Source organism: Rhinopithecus roxellana, chromosome 10 (assembly GCF_007565055.1).
Source record: "Rhinopithecus roxellana isolate Shanxi Qingling chromosome 10, ASM756505v1, whole genome shotgun sequence".
NCBI classification, from domain to species: Eukaryota; Metazoa; Chordata; class Mammalia; order Primates; family Cercopithecidae; genus Rhinopithecus; species Rhinopithecus roxellana.
In genome coordinates this window covers 4533765-4553753 of record NC_044558.1, presented here as the reverse complement: position 1 = coordinate 4553753, position 19989 = coordinate 4533765, and the positions used below count along the sequence as shown (strand labels likewise).

The following is a 19989-nucleotide window of genomic DNA, read 5'->3' as shown; positions in this document are numbered from 1 at the left end:
ATCAAAGAACTACCTGTTGGGTACCAGGCTTATTATCTAGGTGACAAAATAATCTGCACACCAAACCCCTGTGACATGCAATTTACCCATATAACAAACCTGCACATGCACCCTTGAACCTAAAAGTTGGAAAGAAAAGATAAAATTTTAAAAAAGTCTATTGTAAGCAGAATATAGTTGAGCCTTGCCTTTTTATCTAATGTAGCCTGGGGTGAGCAAGCGTTTTCTGCGGCAGACCAGATAGTAAACATTTTTGGCTTTGTGGGTCATAAGGACTCTCTCACAACTACTCTTTCATTTATGTATTCCAACAAGATTTTGCTTTCCAAAATAGATTGGATGTGTAATTTCTGGTTCAACATGTGAGAAGCTTAAGGGTCATCACCCTGTCCTAACAATCATTTAGATATCTCTGCTTATGTATTAGTCATCTATTTTTGCATGCTGTCTACTTTGATCATTAGTGAAATTACCGTATTAATCATGGTTATTTTAAATTCTTAGTCTGAAAACTCCAACATCCTTGCCATACCTCAGTCTGGTGCTAATGTTTGCCTTCTCACCTCAAACTGTGTTTTTTGCCTTTTCAAATTCAATTTTGTTTTACTCCAAAGGTGGGACAGGATGACTAGAGGTGGCTGGAGTTGGATATCTCTCTCCTCCCAGGTCACTTAGGCTCTGACAAAACTCCCAGGTCAGGTTAGGCTCAGGCTTGTTAAGAAGAATAGAGTGGTCCGCCTGTAATCCCAGCACTTTGGGAGGCGGAGGTGGGCGGATCATGAAGTCAGGAGTTCGAGACCAGCCTGGGTAACATGGAGAAACCCCGTCTCTACTAAAAATACAAAAATTAGCCAGGTGTGGTGGTGAACGCCTTTAATCCCAGGTACTCGGGAGGCTGAGGCAGGAGAATCGCTTGAACCTGGGAGGCAGAGGTTGCAGTGAGCTGAGATCAAGTCATTGCATCCCAGCCTGGGCAACAAGAGCAAGACACTGTCTGAAAAAAAAAAAAAAAACTGAACAAACTGAAAATCAACAGCTCTTCTTATTCAAATTTCTCTCAGAAATTTGAGCCCACAGGGCAAACCACTGCCACCAAAATGGGAGAGACAGACGGGCAGGTACAGAGGATCACAACTCATCAGAATAGAAACCCACAACAGAAACCTATGAGGGACCTGTACTGGGACAGGAAAACCTAAACTGCAGTGGATGAATTGCTGGAGACTCAGTGTGGACAAGTCTGAGAGTTAAAATCTCCAGGGCTGTCAGATATTAGGGGGCCACATACACTTTTATGAGTTTTACCTCCAGGAGCTGAACTAGGTTCTCACAGTGAATCTCAAACAGCCCCTTATGCTCTAGAGGCAGGAGTGGGAGAAAAGTAGACATTTTGAAGTAAGCTAGACCACTCTATTCTTCTTCTTCTTCTTCTTTTTTTTTTGAGACGGAGTCTCCCTCTGTCTTTGTCGCCCAGGCTGGAGTGCAGTGGTGCGATCTCGGCAAGTTCCGCCTCACGGGTTCACACCATTCTCCTGCCTCAGCCTCCCAAGTAGCTGGGACTACAGGGCCCGCCACCGCTGGGACTACAGGGCCCGCCACCACGCCCGGCTAATTTTTTTGTATTTTTAGTAGAGACGGGGTTTCACCATGTTAGCCAGGATGGTCTCCATCTCCTGACCTCGTGATCCACCTGCCTCGGCCTCCCAAAGTGCTGGGATTACAGGCGTGAGCCACTGCACTCGGCCCCTATTATTTTTAAAATAAAAAAAAATTGTACTTTCTTGTCCCTATAACCTTCCTTACACATGCTCCCTTTGCTGGAGGAACTGACAGACGCGTGCGCGCACACACACACACACACACACTCATCTTTCAAGATGCCACATCCCTAGGCAGATTGTCACTTGCCCTTTTGTGACCCTCAGTGCAAGCTGGGGCCTCCTACAGGGTACTAAGCACATCGACTCTAAGTGTAAATCAACCCCTCTCCCATGGATCTGTGGACTCCCTCGGGACAGGGTGTAAACCTATTCATATAAGGGATTTGTTAAAAGTGCAGGTGTCCGGGTCTCCTAATGACCTACAGAATAGGATCTTTCGGCTTAGAGCCTGGACATCTGCATTTTTCCCAAGCTCCCCGGGTGGATTTTATGAAGTGAACTTTGGAAGAACACTGCCCCAGTGTTCTGATCAGTGATTGGATGCATGAGAGGGCACCCAGTGTTCCCAGAAAGAGAAGTCTCATGAGCTTCTTAGTGGAGGAGGACAAGTGCACGGGAGACTGAAGAGGAGTATTTGCAGGTCTCTCTAGCTGAGTTAACTTTGACCTATTCTAGACAGCAATAAAATGGCACCGATTATGGTGCAATGTTTGATCAAATTATTTTATTTATTTTTAATGGATAATTCATGTAATGTGACACAAAATGTAGAATATATTTAAAAAGTTATACAGTGAAAATCAGTCTCCTCCCACCTCTAGCCCTCAGTCCTCCAATCCCCGCCAACTCTAGAGGTAGCCACAATTTGTGTGTGTGTTTTTAATAAAGACTTTGTAATTTTGGAAAGTGATCTACTTCAGCAGTCAGTTTATGCAGGATAGGAATCTTTTTGTTTTAAAAGAAAACAATTTTGAAAGAATTACAGATTCACAAAATTTGCAAGAATTGTACAGAGCAGTTCTGTATACCTCTTACACCCAGTTTTTCCCAATGACTATAACTGTATCATATTGATATAACTGTATATATAACTATATAACTGAGCACTGATTGGATGCATGAGAGGGCACCTAGTATTCCCAGAAAGAAGATATATAACTGCATATATAACTATAGTGCAACAGCAAAGAAGCTGATGACACTCCTATATTATATATGTAGTTGAATAACTATAGTGCAATAGCAAAAGCAGAAAATTGACATTGATACTGTGTGTATATAGTTCCATGCTATTTTATCACATGTAGATATTACATGTAGATATGCAAACACTGTCACTCAAGATACTTTAGAACTATTTAATCACCATTGTATATACATAACTTAACACAGTCTACTGGTGTTGACATTTTACCAGTCCACGTGAAATAAAGAAACATTACCTTATTTAAGTCCCTAATTTACCCTCCCCCGTATACAGTATAATTGTCTTAAATATCTCTTCCATATATTTTTAGACCACAGCAGACAATGTTATGATTTTTGGTTGCCAACCACAAATTAGGAAACTCAAGAGGAAAAGGAAAGTCTTTTGTATTTACTCAGATTTTAACACTGTTCTTTTGTTTTTCTTGTTCCAAGATTCCTTCTTTTGTCATTTCTTTACGTAGAACAATTTCTGGAGTCATCCTTTTGAGGTAAGTCTGCTGGAAACAAATTCTATTAGTTTTCTTTTTTTTTTTTTGAGACGGAGTCTCGCTCTGCCGCCCAGGCTGGAGCGCAGTGGCCGGATCTCAGCTCACTGCAAGCTCCGCCTCCCGGGTTCCCGCCATTCTCCTGCCTCAGCCTCCCGAGTCGCTGGGACTACAGGCGCCGCCACCTCGCCCGGCTAGTTTTTTGTATTTTTAGTAGAGACGGGGTTTCACCGTGTTAGCCAGGATGGTCTCCATCTCCTGACCTCGTGATCCGCCCGTCTCGGCCTCCCAAAGTGCTGGGATTAAAGGCTTGAGCCACCGCGCCCGGCCTATTAGTTTTCTTATCTGAGAATGTCTTGATTTCTTCTTCGTTTCTGAAGGATATTCTGAAGGATTCAGGATGGACCATTCTTTTCTTCCAGCACTTGAAAAGTTGTGATACTTTCTTCAGGTCTTCTTGATTTCTGACGAGAACTCTATCATGTGAATTGTTTTTCCCCTGTAAGTGTCATTTTTCTCTTGCTACTTTTAAGAATTTTCATTTGTCTTTAGTTTTTAGAAGTTTGATTATAATGCATCTGGGCATCAGGTGATTATGAATTTCTTTGAGTTTGTCCTATTTAGGGTTTGCTCAGCATCTTGAATCTGTAGGTTTGTGTCTTTTGCCAACTTTTGGAAATTTCTTTTCTTTTCTTTTCTTTTTCTTTCTTTCTTTCTTTTTTTTTTTTTTTTTTTTTTTGAGACAGAGTTTCACTCTTCTTGCCCAGGCTGGAGTGCAGTGGCATGATCTCGGCTCACTGCAACCTCTGCTTCCTGGGTTCAAGTGATTCTCCTTCCTCAACCTCCCAAGCAGCTGGGATTACAGGTGTGCACCACCAGGCCCAGCTAATTTTTTGTATTTTTAGTAGAGATGGGGTCTCACCATGTTGGTCAGGCTGGTGTTGAACTCCTGACTTCAGGTGATCTGCCTGCCTCAGCCTTCCAAAGTGCTGGGACCACAGGCATGAGCCACTGTTCCCAGCCAGCCCTTATTTCTTTACGTTCTTGTTTAGCCCTGCATTTTCTCTTTTCCTTCTAAGGTTCCAATGACATGAATGTTAGATCTGTTGTTGTAATCTCACTGGTCTTTGAGGTTTATTTTTTTTTTTAGTCTACTTTTTCTCTGTTGGTCAGATTGAGCATTTTCTATGATATCATCTTCAAGATCACTGATTCTTTTCTCTGTCCTTGTCATTCTACAGTTGAGGCTCACCCAGTGATTTTTAAATTTTGTTTATTGTATTTTTCATTTATAAAATTGCCATTTGGTTCTTTTTTATGTCTTCTTTCCTGAGGTTTCTATATCTTTGCTGAAACATTTGATTTCCTTGCTGACTTACTGTTTTTTCATTTGTTTCAAGCATGTTCATAATCACTCGTTAGTATGGCTGCTTTTAAATCCTTGTCAGACAATTTCAGCATCTCTGTCATCTTGGTGTTGGTATCTGTTTCAATTTTTTTTTTTTTTTTTTTTTTTTTTTGAGACAGGGTCTCACTCTGTCACCCAGGCTGGAGTGCAATGACACAATCATGGCTCGCTGCAGCTTCAACCTCCTGGGCTCACGTGATCCTCCCACCTTAGCATCCTGGGTAGCTGGGGCTGCAGTTATGTGCCACCTTGCCCGGCTGATTTTTGTATTTTTTGTAGAGATGGGGTTTTACCATGTTGCCCAAGCTGGTCTCAAACTCCTGGGATCAAGCGATCCTCCTGCCTCAGCCTCCCAAAGTGCTGTGATTGCAGGCATGAGCCACCATGCCCAGCTGGTGTTGGTGTCTGTTGATAGCCTCTTCCAAGTTGAGATTTTCCTGTTTGTTGATATGACAAGTGATTTCCTGTTGCACTTGGCCATTCTGAATATAATTTTATGAGACTCTGGATCCTATGTAAATCTGTTTTAGCAGGCCTTTCATACACTGTTCTGGTGGGGAACGGGGGATGTCATCTCATCGCTGCCAGGTGGGAGTGGAAGCCCAGGTTCCATGCTTGGCCTCCACTGACACCTGGTCGGGGAGGGCTGCCTCATTACTGATGGGTGAGGGAGGGAGTTCAGGTTCCCCATTAGGCCTCTGCTGATACCACACTGGCTGAAAAGGGAGGGCCACTGTTCCTTTACTGATATCACGTGGGGACAATGACGAAAATGCTGGCTCCCCAAGAGACCCTCACTGACACCACCCTGGAGGGGAAGGTGGGGGTGCAAGGGCCCATCCTCACAGCTGGGGTGAGGTTGGAAGTCTAGGCTCCCCACGAGGCCTCTGTGGATGGGGTAGGCATGGCACTGCAAGGTTTTCAGCGGCATTTGGCTGGTGTAGGGCAGTTGTTGTCTAAACATTTTTGTGTTGCTAGGCTTCCCATTTCCTGTTTCTTTGGTTAGAGAAAGCAGCTTTTTCTTGGGGCTTTTATTGTCTCTGCCCATTGGCATTTCCAAATTGTTGACTGCTCCAGCATCCAGCAACTTGGAATCTGTTTCCTAATACAGCTAGGATATCTGGAGATCTCTAGTCAGCCTGCCCTCTTCTCTCTACCTTTCAGTCTTCTTAGGTTTGTTTTACATATCATGTGTAGTTTTTACTTGCCTTAGTGGGAAGGAATAGAGGAGATGAATGTATGTATTTCATCTTGTCCTAGAAGGAGAAGGGATTATTTTTTTTTTTTTGAGATGGAGTTTTGTTCTTGTTGCCCAGGCTGGAGTGCAATGGCACGATCTCAACTCACTGCAAACTCCGCCTCCTGGGTTCAAGTGATTTTCCTGCCTTTGCCTCCCGAGTCGCTGGGATGACAGGCGCCTGCCACCATGCCCAGCTAATTTTGTTATTTTTAGTAGAGACGGGGTTTTGCCATGTTGGCCAGGCTGGTCTTGAACTCCTGACCTCAGGTGATCCACCCGCCTCGGCCTCCCAAAGTGCTGGGATTACAGGAATGAGCCACCGTGCCTGGCTGGATCATGCGTTTTTTTATGTTTTGAGTCTAATTTGCAAGTGGGAGGCTGGGAGACATTTTCTATCCCTGCAAAACAGAAGAAGTGATTCCTTTCCATTTTGTTCATTTTCGTCCTGTTTTTCCTAAAGCCGCATTTCTTTCCTTTAATTCACATGTCTGCCTCAGCACATGTCACATGTGCTGTGTTTGGGACCTAATAAATAGTCCAAAGAGCCAGGCTGGGGTGGAAGCTGTGATTTTGACGGGATTGACAGTACACTGAGAACTTAAAACTTTTAGCCTTGGGGAACAATTTGAAGTGTTTTTTCTTTTTCTTTTTTTTTTTTTTTTTGAGGCGGAGTCTCGCTCTGTCGCCCGGACTGGAGTGCAGTGGCCAGATCTCAGCTCACTGCAAGCTCCGCCTCCCGGGTTTATGCCATTCTCCTGCCTCAGCCTCCCGAGTAGCTGGGACTACAGGCGCCCACCACCTCGCCCGGCTAGTTTTTGTATTTTTAGTAGAGACGGGGTTTCACCGTGTTAGCCAGGATGGTCTCGATCTCCTGACCTCGTGATCCACCCGTCTCGGCCTCCCAAAGTGCTGGGATTACAGGCTTGAGCCACCGCGCCCGGCCTGAAGTGTTTTTTCTACAATGATGATCATTGGTGATTCGTCCAAAACATCTTATAAGTGTGAGGTGTGGAGGCAAAGGAGTTACTGGAAGCTGGGGCAAGGTAGAAGCCCAGTGTATGAAGTTGTGCAGACGACAAGCAAAGGACAGAGACCAGTGAATCAGGGTCATCCCCTGAGGCTCAACCCCTGGGCACTGCCTCCAGCTCTTCTCCACCTCCTTCTAGGCAGTGAGGTCCCAGGAACTAGCAAGAAAGTCTCTCCTTAAGTTTGTGGGACAAGCATTTGTTGCACACCTACTATGTCCAAAACCCTGTAGAGTTAGGTAAAAAGATATCTTAGATCCCAGCTCTTCAAAAAAGCAAGGATCTAAGAGTACAGAGGCTTCTCGCTTTTTGATTTCTTTTTCATCCTATTTATCCCCTTCTTACACCCACAGGACCAGACCTCACATGCCCTATCAGAGTCTCCCAGGTGGTTCTTCCAGGGACACAGAACATTAAACATCAAACAAACATAGATATATATATGGAGAGAAAAGCCTCTCACCCAGGCAGCCTGAGCTAGCTGCAGGAGCAAGCATTCTTCTGACTTCTGAGACAGTACAAGTTGTGTCCAGGTGACTTACCTGCCGCTGGGCAGCTGCCATGCACACTCCTCACACCTGACGCTGCTCAGGGAGAAGCCAGGCAGCTATAATAGTGTTCTTGGCCAGAGAACATCTGGCCTAGCAGGCAGGGTGTCATCTATGAAGTTGGGTGGAGACAAATATGTTGGGGAAACCAGTCCCACACCACCTGGCAGGTACCCCGAGTCCGGTGGAGACAGAGTTAGAAAGAGACAGAGTAAGTGTTTAAAAGGTGGGTCCAGGGGACCAGAGCATCGGAGGCTTGCTCCCGTTCCAGAGCTCTCGGGCTCCACCCAATTTATTGGTTTACAAGCTCTTTGTTCTTAGGGCAGATGGGAAGGGGTGGACGGGATGAAGAAAAGGATTAATCAGTAAAAGAGAATCATGAGTCATTCAATAAGATGTACAGCAGTGGCGGTTTCTGTGAATTTCCTTGAGCAAAGGCGTGTGTCTAAACTACTTAAGATCTTCAACTGAAATGGGTGGGAGCAGCTTTTGGGAGGAGCCAAGATGTTTGATTATATTCCACTGCTTCAAGGGAGTGTTGTCTCCCTGAGCAACCTGTGGAATAAGGAGACTTTTCTCCTTAGAGGCCACCCATGGCTTCCCATGGGTATCTCACACAGGGGAGACCAACTCAACTGGCACCCCAGAAACTCTCTTTCCCACAAAAGCTGGGCTGGTTCTGATCCTTAACCTGTTCTGGCAGTGACGCACTCAACCCCACAGGGAGTGGATGAGCCCCAGGAAGAAGATGACGTTTTGGAGAAAACGCTCCAAAGCCCTCTGCATTGGGCTGACTCTGGCCATTACTGTCAATCTCCTTCTGGTATTTTTTAGCAAGGGGACTTTACAAAACCTGTTTATGGGTGGTCTCCACAAGGAGCTTCCTTTACATCTGAACGAGCGCGACGGGGCAGTGATAAAAAGACTCTCCCAGTTGGAGACGAAATTGAAGCATCTGAGTAAGTTTACAACGCTAACCTGGAAGGTGTGTGTGTGCATGTGTGTGCACACATGTGCGTGTGTGTATGTTTATGGGTGCTTAGGAAAAAGGGATGTAGAGGGGAAAATGGGCGAGAGGTCACATTTTCATCTCAGTCGCTCATTGAAGCATCTGACACTGAATTCGGTGCCTTCAAATGGGAGATGGGTATTGAGAGCGAAGTGAGTAGACGTGGAAATTAGAGCGAGCATTATGGGGGAGGTGAGCATGTGTGTGTGTATGCCTGTGTGGGCTTGTGCACATGCATTATCATTATATCTACATATATGCAGGCAGCGAGACAGAGTAAGAATCCCAAGGGCCTTAGGGATGTCTAGCGTAGCCCTGTCCTTAGGCCTGTGTGTGGTAGGGGCTGTTCAAGAGAGGTGGCAATCTCTGGGGCAAAGGCCTCACTTCCGTTTTGCTGTGTACTCCTGTCATGAACTAATGAGGGCTTTGTTAGAGGACCTAAGATCGAATCCTGATGTGCCACTGTGGTTGTGTGACTTTGAGCAAGTGCTTCTCTCTCTCAGCCTCAGGTTCCTGCTCTGTAAATGGAGATGATGATAATAATGATAGTTATCCACCTGACCTAGCAGGGTTGTGAAGTGGATGCAGAAAGTGATCTATAAACAGCTCTGGGCCAAATTTTAATCTCCTCATTTAAAGTTAAGGGTAAGATTTCAACACATTCTGGGATTTGTTTGTGATTCCGGCTCACTATGGAACTCTAATGCCTCTGAATTTTATGAGCCTGCGCATCCAACTTCAGCAAGGGAAGCAGCCGTTTCCCCCTGCTCCCCAGGTAACAGGGATCAAATGCTGGAACCCCTGAGGGAGGTGTTTTATGTGTGAGCAGGGATGTGACTGCCCCGGTGTGTGCACATGGGGCTGAAGTTGGGGAAAGTGTCTTTTAAAACGAGAACTGAGCATTGTCAGGGTTCAGAGTGAGGCTGGGAGACGGGTGGAAGGAAAGGCAAGAAGAGAAAAAGGAAGGGAAAGAAGCAATCAGGGAAGGATCGAAGAGAGAGAGAAGGGAGATGAGAGAGGAGAAAAGAGCTGGGACAGGAAAGGAGCAGAGAAGTGAGGGAGTCCAGGGAGAGAGAGTGAAAGAGTTTGTGTGGAGACAAGAAGAAAAAAAGGGAAAGTGTGATGGGACAGAAGGAGAGAATAAAAGGAGAGAAAAGGAGGCCTAAGGCACCCATAGCACCTTTTACGTCCTCCTTCATAAGACTCCTCATATTTTATTGTGGTACAGTTTTATGGAAAACAAGTTTCATAAGGTCTGTTTCCATGAACGTCTCATTCACTACTCATTTCTATTCATCCATAGAAGTTACATAGATGAATAAATGAGTGGGTGCATCTAGGAAAGAGAGAGAAAAAGACAGGCAGACAGGGATGAAGGGAAGAGTGATATAGGGCAAGAGGTGGATGAAACAGCGGGAAGATTGTCAGCTCCACAAGCCCTGGCTTACCTGCGTGGGTCAGACATTGCCCATGCAAATATGCTTGGTGACGCTTCACCAGGAGGATGTCTATGTACCTAGGGTGGTGACCCCAGCACCACCCTCACTACTTGGCAGAGCATCCAGACACACCAGGACTCTCTCACCCATCCCCAGGGCTCATCACTGGCTCAGCCTCCTCAAGCCATAAAATGGCAGGAGTTCTACCCAAAGCCTCGCTATTCTTTCCGTCAGCTAGGACACAGTGTGCCATGAGCCAGCCAGAGCCATCTGGCTTACTCCTCTTTCCTTCTTTGCAAAGACCTTTCTTGTTATTCTTGGTGCTCCCACATTTTATTCGCTCTGAAATGATGTGATATCAGAGACTCACATTGGGACTTATCACACCAAACATAGATATATATAGAGAAAAGCCTCTCACCCAGGCACCCTGTGCTAGCTGCAGGAGCAAGCATTCTTCTGACTTCTGAGACAGTACAAGGTGTGTCCAGGTGACTTACCTGCCACTGGGCAGCTGCCATGCACACTCCTCACACCTGATGCTGCTCAGGCAGAAGCCAGGCAGCTATAACAGTGTTCTTGGCTGGAGAACACCTGACCTAGCAGGCAGGGTGTCATCTATGGAGTTGAATGGAGACAAATACGTTGGGGAAACCAGTCCCACACCACCCGGCGGGTACCCCGAGTCCGGCGGAGGCCAAGGAGTTAGAAAGAGACAGAAAAAGCGTTTAAAAGGCGGGTCCAGGGGTCTGGAGTGCTGGAGGCCTGCACACCTGAGATGAACCTCAAAAATTCTTCTGGGCCCTGTTTCTAGATCTCCAATGCTCTTTTTTTCCCACAGGGCTTCCTGTAACTAAAAGCCAGTTTAATTCCCCTTCATCCTGTTTGCTCATTGCCTCCAGGATTCCAGGAGGATTTAAAAAAATCATGAGTCAATAAGGAAACTTAGTTGAATCATGTAAGCTACCAATAGCAAAAGGAAGCAATGATAATTATATCCCAGTTGAGGGAGGGATCAATGACTCTAAGCCAGTTTTCTGGAACCTCCCTCAGGGTTCATAAAAACCCCACCATGGGGATGTCAATGGGTGCGTCCCTTTGGGGGCTTAGAAGGTTTCAGTATAAGTTATGGGGGTGACCTAGTGATGCTGTATTCATACTATCAGATTATGCATTTCCTCAAATTGACTTTAGGATGGCCAGGTCCAAACCAGCTCCCACTGACAGCCACGAGTGAAAGAGAAAATCAGATATCCCCCAAGGAAGAACGCAGAGGAGCTTAGAGGTCGAAAGAACCCAGTACCACCCTGGGACCCCTGCGTGCTTAGGACAGAAAAGTATGAATAACCATACTGTTCCATCTGGGACACGGTAAACAGCATGCTCTCACTTCTTGTTTCTACCTGAGCAAGTATGCATGGTGTTCACATGAGCCTCCTTTGAGAGACCTACCATTTACTTTTTGCCCAAGTTTTTTCGACTATTCTCTTTTTGTCTTAACCATGTCAAGAGTTGATTCTCTTTCTCCTTTTCCTTCTTTTTGGGCCAGTCTTACATCACTTCACAAACATGTTCTCCTCCCAGTCATAGGACTTCCTTGCTTCCCTCTCGGGGACTGTATATGGATCTGAAATCCAGCACACGTTCTGCTTGCCAAGCCATGTGCTGTGGCATGAGATTCATCTACCTGGAGCAAAGTCACACAGTGGGGCTGTCCCCTCACCAAGCTGGTGACCCTGAGTTGCAGTCATCCAGAAAACAAGGATGCCTTCTTCTAACTTGTGGAAAGATGCTGGACAGGCTGCAGGTGATCCTCTCAGTCTGGTTGAAGTTTCGTGTGGGCTCAGGGGAGATTAGTAGGAACAAAGTGGATCCTATGTCAGAGTGCCTTGATCACCATTGTGGGATTTAGTGCTGAAAAATGTCATAATCACTAAACACTAAAATGGTTACTTTTTCTTTTTGCTGAGTACACAGATTGAGCCTGAGGGAGTTCAGGTGCATATGCTAAGATACTCCAGCACAAATCTTACAGGGTGGAAAGGTGAGGTAAATAATAGATAACATCATGGATCCTGGAGGGCATCTTCTGCATAAAACATCCTCTGCCTGGGTCTATCACTATCTGTCCATTCTTTTGAGTTAAGGCAATGTTTCCCAAATTAATGTGACAATTACATTTGTCTAGACCAATTGTTTAAAATACAGATTCTCAGGCTCTACTCCAGAACAGAGTCAGAATCTCTAAGGGAGGCCTGGGATTCCCTTCCCCCTTGTGCTTCCAGGGTGAGGTGATACCTTGCCCTGCTTTGGCTTTCGCTCAGTGGGCTACACCTACTGTCCTGCACCTACTTTCCGACATGCCCCAGTGAGATGAACCCGGTACCTCAGTTGGAAATGCAGAAATCACCCGTCTTCTGTGTCGCTCACATTGGGAGCTGTAGCCTAGAGCTATTCCTATTCAGCCATCTTCGAACCACCTCCAGATTCTGTATTTTTAACAAGCTTTTGAAGACATTCTTATGATCCCGGAAGTTGGAAATTGCAAGACTAGGACAGCTCCAATTTTAAAGTTCCTCATAAATCAAGCACATGAGAAGCAAGGGCATGGGTGGATGATGGTGGTAGTGGTTAGAGCAGATTTGCCTTTTTTAGGCACTAATGGTGTAGTGTTTCTTAAATTTCACTATAAAAAGAATTACTCCTTGGTTTTATTGAAAAGCAGGTTACTGTAATTTCTCCGGTCTGTATTTCCACCCAGCTCTCAGATCCTGATTTAGTGGATTTGGAGATTAGCCTGGGTATCTACATTAAAAAAAAAAAAAAAAACACAACTGATGATTCTGATGTAAGTGGTTCTCAGGCCTCATTCTGAAAAACATTAGCTTATTTTCTGCTGATTTCTCAAATCATAGTAAGTCAGTTCTTGGAGGAGCTTTGAAGATGTGGGATGGAGGAGTTTTGATGGGGCTAAAGGGAGAGACCTATCCAGTACATACTTTGCTGATACAGCCTTGCGTAGCTGGTTCCTGCCATATTACCTACTCAAGCCTCAGCAGTATGTCAGTTCCCTGACATATTACATCCTCTGAGACAAGAGCTTATAAATTTTAAGATGTAGTGTGTAAACCATTAGAAGGAAATTAGGATGGAAAGGAATGCCCAGGTAACTAAGGAGGGGCTGAAATGTTTTCTCTCCCACCCCTGTCCTCTTCATTTGCAGAAGAAAGTATGAAATTGGCTCTGAGGCAGCAAGAAAATGTGAACAACACAATGAAGAGGGTGAAAGATGAAGAACGCCCTGTTCTGAAGGCAGTGGAAGCCAAGGTGAAGGAGACAAAGAAGCACAAAACCCAAATGAAACTCTTCCCACACTCACAGCTTTTCAGGCAGTGGGGCGAGGATCTTTCTGAGGCCCAGCAGAAAAAGGCCCAGGACCTCTTCCGGAAGTTTGGTTACAACGCGTACCTCAGCAACCAGCTGCCTCTCAATCGCACCATCCCCGATACACGAGACTACAGGTGGGATGAACCAGGCTTGGGCTTCTAGGGTCCTCAGTTTGATTTGAGGATGAGCTTTGGGAGCAGTGAAAATTGGAGGTTGGGGGAGTGGGAGATTGGGGGGGAAGGGGTTCAGGCTGAGCAAAGTTTTTGTTTTTAATTTATTTTATAATGACAGCTCAGAGAAGATAACCGCCTGATTCAAATATTTACAGACCCTTGGGAAAGAACAGAAATGTCAGAGGAGCAGAGGTCCTTTGCAACTCTGATCCAGAGAAACAGAGATATGGTGGTTCTAACTGATAATTTTACAGATGAGGAAACTGAAGCTGAGAAGGGACTTGCGCAAGTCACACCAAAGCCAGCAGCTCTGTCTCCTTCCCTAGGACTTTGCTCAAATTCTCTACTTGGATTCCTCTTTGCTGGTAAATCTAATCTGAAGAGCAATCCCTCCCCTCTCCTTCTGTTTCCCTTTCCCATTGTTTTTTTTTCTCTTTCTGCGTCTCCCACGCTCCTTCATAACACTTTTTTAGAAACAGCTTTGTTGAGATATAATTCACATACCGTACAATTTATCCATTTAAAGTGTACAATTTAATGTTTTTCAGTATATTCACAGAGCTATTCCCCATTCCCACAATCAATTTTAAAACATTTTCATCATTTTACTAAGAAACTGCATTAGCAGGCCCTCCCCATTTTCCTACAACTTCCTCATCCCTAGGCAACCACCGCTCATCTACTTTTTATCCCTATGGATTTGTCTGTTCTGGACCTTTTGTATTAATGGAATCGTATAATATGGGGTCTTTTGTGACTAACATTTTTCACTTATCACGATGTTTTCAAGTATCATTCACATTATAACACATATCAATACTTCATTCCTTCTTATTGTCAAATAATATTTCATTGTCTGGATTATACCGCATTTCCTTTACCCATTCATCAGGTGATGAACATTTGGATTGTTCCCACTTACCATTGTGAATAATACTGCTTTGAACATTCATGTATAAGTTTTTGTGTGAACAAATGTCTTCTTTTCTTGCAGGTGTACCCTGTGGGTAGAATTGCTGGGCCGTATGATAATTCTGTATTTAGCCTTTCAAAGAACTGCTGGGTGGTTTTCAAAGTGACTCCATCATTTAACATTCCCTCAAGCAGTAATGAGAGTTCTGACTTTTCCACATACTAACATTTGTTATTATTTTTCTTTTTAACTATAGCCATCCTAGTGGGTCTGAAGTGATATCTCATTGTGATTTTGTTTTAAATTACCCTGAGGCCTGATAACGTGGGACATCTTTTCATGTACTATTAGCCATGTGTACGTCTTCTTTGGAGAAATGTCTATTTGGAGACATTCTTTTTAAAAAAAAAATTGGCTTCTTTATCTTTTTGTTATTGAGTTGCAAAGTACTTTATGTATTCTAGATGTAAATTCCTATCAGAAATATGACTTGTTAATGTTTTCTTTCATTGTGTAGATTGTCTGTTCACTTTCTTGATGGTCGTCTTTGAAACACAAGAGTTTTAAATCTTAATGATGTCCAATTTATCTATTTTCTCCTTGGTTGCTTGTACTTTTGGTGTTATATCTAACAGACCATTGCTTGGTACAAGGTCACAAAGGTTTACACCCATGTTTTCTTCCAAGAATTTTATAGTTTCAGTCTTAAATTTAGGTGTTTGGTCCATTTTAAACTAGTTTTTGTACATATGTGACAAGGAGGGTCCAACTTCATTCTTTTATATGTGGCTGTTTAGTTATCCTAGTATGTTTGTTGAATAGATTACTCTTTCCACATCAGGTTGTCCTGCCACCCTTGTTGAAATCAATTGGTGATAAATGTAAGGGTTTATTTCTGGATATCAATCCTATTTCGTTGCTGTATAGGCCTATCCTTATGCCAGGAACACATTGTCTTAACAATTGTAATTTTGTAGTACATTTTGAAATTGAAAATGTGAGTCTTCCAACTTCTTTCTCAAGGCTGTTTTGTCTATTCTGGGACTTTGAATTTCCATATGAGTTTTAGTTCTAGTTTGTCAATTTCTGCAAAGAAACCAGCAGGATTTTGACAGGGATTTCATTAACTCTGTAGATCTGTAGATTTGTGGAGGACTTCATTTTAAAAATTAGATCTTCCAATCCACAAATGTGAGAAATCTTTCCATTTATTTAGGTCTTTAATTTCTTTCAACAATATTTTGAGTTTTCACAGTATTAGTTTTTTCACGTCTTTTATTTATTCCTAGGTATTTATCTTTTTGATGCTATTGGAAATGTGACTGTTTTTAAAAATATTTTATTTAAATTGGCAAAATTGTGTATCTTATCATGTACAATATGATGTTTTGAAATGTATACACATTGTAGAATGGCAATATATATCTAGATTAACATATTCATTACCTCACAGTTATTTTTGGTGAGAATACTTGACATCTACTCTCTTAGCAATTTTCGAGAATACCACATATTGCTATTAACAATAGTCACAATGTTGTATAATACATCTCTTGAACTTATTCCTCCTATCTAACTGAAATTTGTATCCTTTAACCTAACATTTCTCTAACACCTCTTCACCCAGCCCCCACCCTGGCTCCTGGTAACCACCTTTCATTCTACTCTCTACTTCTATGAGTTTAACTTTTTTAGATTCCATGTATAAGTGAGATCATGTAGTATTTGTATTTCTGTTCCTGGCGTATTTTACTTAACATAGTGTCCTCTACATTTATCCATGTTGTCACAAGAGACAGAATTTCCTTCTTTTTTGTGGCTGAATAGTATTCCACTATTATGAATAATGCTCCAATGAAAATGGGAGTGCAGTCTCTCTTCAATATACTCATTCATTTCCTAAGGAGATACATCCGGTATAGAGTTGCTAAATCATACAATAGTTCTATTTTTAGTATTTGAGGAATCTTTATACTATTTTCCTTATTGGGTATACTAATTTGTATTCCCACTAACGGTGCAATGGTTCTCTTTTTTCCACATTATCGCCGATACTTGTTATCTTTTATTTGTTGGTAGTAACCATTCTAACAAGGGTGAGATGATAACGCAATGTGAGTTTAATTTGCATTTTCCCTGATGGTTAATGAGATGGAACATTTTTTTTCATAAAGCTCTTGGCCATTTATAGTCTTCTGTTGAGAAATGTTTGATTAGGTCATTTGCTGATTTTTATTTTTCTTGTTATTGAGTTGTTTCTGTTTCTTATTTCTCTTGGATATTGACTTCTTATGAAATATATAGTTTGCAAATATTTTATCTCATTCTGTAGGTTGTCTCTTCATTCTTTTGATTTTTTTCTTTGCCATGTAGAAGCTGTTTAGTTTGATGTAATCCTGTTTGTCTATTTTTGTTTCTGTTACCTGTGTTTGGGGTCTTATCCAAAAAGTCATTGCCCAAACCAATGTTCTGGAAAATTTTCCCTATTTTCTTTCTAGAAGTTTTACAGTTTTGGGTTTTATATTTAAGTCTTTAATCTAGTTTCAGGTCATTTTGTATATGGTGTGATGAGATAGAGTTCAGTATTATTCTTTTTAAATGTGGATATTCAGTTTTCCCAACACCATTTATTGAAGAGGCAGTTCTTTTCCCATTGTGTTTTCTTGACATCTTTGTTGAAAATCAGTTCTATAAATGTGTGGATTTATATCTGTGCTCTATGTTCTGTTCCACTACTCTGTGTCTGTTTTTATGGCAGTATCATGCTGTTTTGATTACCATAGCTTAATACAGTATATTTTGAAGTCATGTAGTGTAATGTCTCCAGCTTTCTCCTTTTGGCTAAAGATTGCTTTGGCTATTCAGGATAATTTATGGTTCCATTTAGAACTTTTAGAGTTGTTTTATCTATCTGTAAAGAAAAGTCTTTAGAATTTTGATAGGGATTGAATTCAATCTGTAGATCACTTTGGGAAGTATGAACATTTTAACAGTATTAATTCTTCCAACCCCTGAACCTGAGATGATTTTTCATTTATTTATGTTTCTTTAATTTCATTGACCAGTATTTTATAGTTTTCAATGTAGAGATTTTTCACTCCCTTGGTTAAATGTATTCATAAGTATTAAGTGTTGGTATAGTTTGTATGTAGAATTGTTTGCTTGATTTCCTTTTTTGATAGTTTGCTATTGGTGTATAGTAAGGCTACTGATTTTTGTATGTTGATTTCGCAACTTTAATGAATTTGTTTACCATTTTTGGTTGGTTCTTTAGGGCTTTATGTATATAGATCATATCATCTGCAAACAGGGACAATCTACACTTCTTTTCAATTTTGATGCCTTTTTATTTCTGTCTCTTGCCTGATTGCTCTCGCTAGGACTTCTAGTAGCATGTTGAATAGAAATGTGAGAGTGGGCATTCTTGTCTTGTTCTGGACCTTAGAGGAAAAGCTTTCAATTTTTCCTCATTGAGTATGATGTTAGCTGTGGTGTTCCTCAGTGAGTATGATGTTGTCATATGACCTTTATTGTGTTGAAGCTACAATTCTTCTATACCTAATTAGTTAAGAGTTTTTATCATGAAAAAATGTTGAGTTTTTAAGTGATTTTTCACATCTATTGAGATGATCATATGGTTTTTGTCCTTCATTCTGTTAACATGGTGTATTACATATACAGATTTGTGTATGTTGGACTATCTTTGCATCGCATCCCTGAAATAAATCTCACTTCATTATGGTAAATAATCTTTTAAATGCGTGTTCAATTCAGTTTGCTAGTATTTTGATGAGGATTTTTGCATCAGCATTCATCAGGTATATTGGCCTGTAGTTTCCTTTTTTTCAGTCTTCTTGTCTGGTTTTGTTATCAGGGTGATATTGGCCTTATAAAATCAGTTTGAAAGTATCACCTACACTTCGATTTTTTGGAAGAGTTAGAGAAGGACTGGTATTATTAGTTCTTCCTTAAATGTTTGGTAGAATTCAGCAGTGAAATCATCAGGTCCTGGGCTTGTCTTTTTTTTTTTTTTTTTTTTGAGACCGAGTCTCACTCTGTCACCCAGGCTGGAGTGCAGTGACACAGTCTTGGCTCACTGCAACCTCCAACCTCCACCTCTCAGGTTCAAGCAATTCTTGTGCCTCAGCCTCCTGAGTAGCTGGGATTACAGGCACCTGCCACCACGTCCAGCTGACTAATCTTTGTATTTTCAGTAGAGATGGGGTTTTGCCATGTTGGCCAGGCTGATTTCAAACTCCTGACCTCAAGTGATCCACCTGTCTCAGCCTCCCAAAGTGCTGGAATTACAGGCATGAGCCACCACACAGCCCCTAGGCTTGTCTTTGATAGGAAATTTTTTATTGCTAATTCAGTCTCCTTACTTATTATTGTTCTGTTCAGATTTTCCATTTTTCATGATTCAATCTTGATAGGCTGTATGTGTCCATGAATTTGTCTATTTCTTATGGGTTGTACAATTTGTTAATATATAATTGTTCTTAAGCCTCTTATGACCCTTTATATTTCTGTTGTATTAGTTGTAATTTCTGTTTCTCATTTCTGATTTTATTTATTTGATTCCTCTTTTTTTCTTAGTCTAGATAAAGATTCGTCAATTTTGTTTATCTTCTCAAAAAACCAAGTCTTAGTTTTATGAATATTATCTATTGTTTTTTTAATCTCCATTGTATTTATTTTTGCTCTGATCTTTATTATTTACTCCTTCTACTAACTTTGAACTTAGTTTGTTCTTAGTTTTCTAGTTCCTTGAGGTCAAACTGTTTGATTGATATATTTTTTCTTTTTTTGATGTAGGCATTTCTTCTGTAAGCTTGACTCTTAGAACTGCTTTTGCTGCATCCCGTGAGTTTCAATAGTTTGCTTTTCATTTTTATTTGTTCAGTATTCTTTTTAATTTCCTTTGTATTTTCTTCATTGATCCATTGGCTGTTCAGGAGCATGTTATTTAATTTTTATATATTTGCAAATTATTCCAAATTCCTCCTGTTGTTGATTTCTTGCTTCATACCATTATGGTCAGAAAAGATACTTGATACGGGTTCAGTCTTCTTAAATTTGTTAAGACTTGTTTTGTGGCCTAACGTATGATCTATCCTGGAGAATGTTCCTCGTGCACATGAGAAGAATGTGTATTCTGTTGTGGTTATTGGAATGCTCTGTATATGTTTGTTAGTCTATTTGGTCTGGAGTGTAGTTTAAGTCTGATGTTTCCTTATTGATTTTCTGCCTGGATGATATTCCCATTGCTGAAAGTAGGGTATTAAAGTTTCCTACTATTATTGTATATTTTAAATATATTAACATTTGCTTTTTTATGTTAGGTTCTCCAGTGTTGGTTATCTATGTATTTACAACTATTGTATTCTCTTGCCAAATTAATCCCTGTATCATTATTAATGATATTCTTTGCCATGTTTTACAGTTTTTGGCATAAAGTCTACTTTATTGAGGTATAGCTATTCCTAATCGCT

The 19989-nt window shown here is 41.7% G+C and overlaps 1 protein-coding gene across 1 annotated transcript in view; it reads left to right on the top strand.

The window, feature by feature from the left end:
- The first annotated feature begins 8324 nt into the window (after nucleotides 1–8324).
- Nucleotides 8325–19989, top strand: part of GALNT8 (polypeptide N-acetylgalactosaminyltransferase 8) — a 58467-nt gene continuing 46802 nt past the window's right edge. The window contains exons 1-2 of the mRNA XM_010359160.2: nucleotides 8325–8535; nucleotides 13248–13545. Of these exons, the coding sequence (XP_010357462.2) occupies nucleotides 8325–8535; nucleotides 13248–13545 (509 nt within the window). The remainder of the gene's footprint in view (nucleotides 8536–13247; nucleotides 13546–19989) is intronic.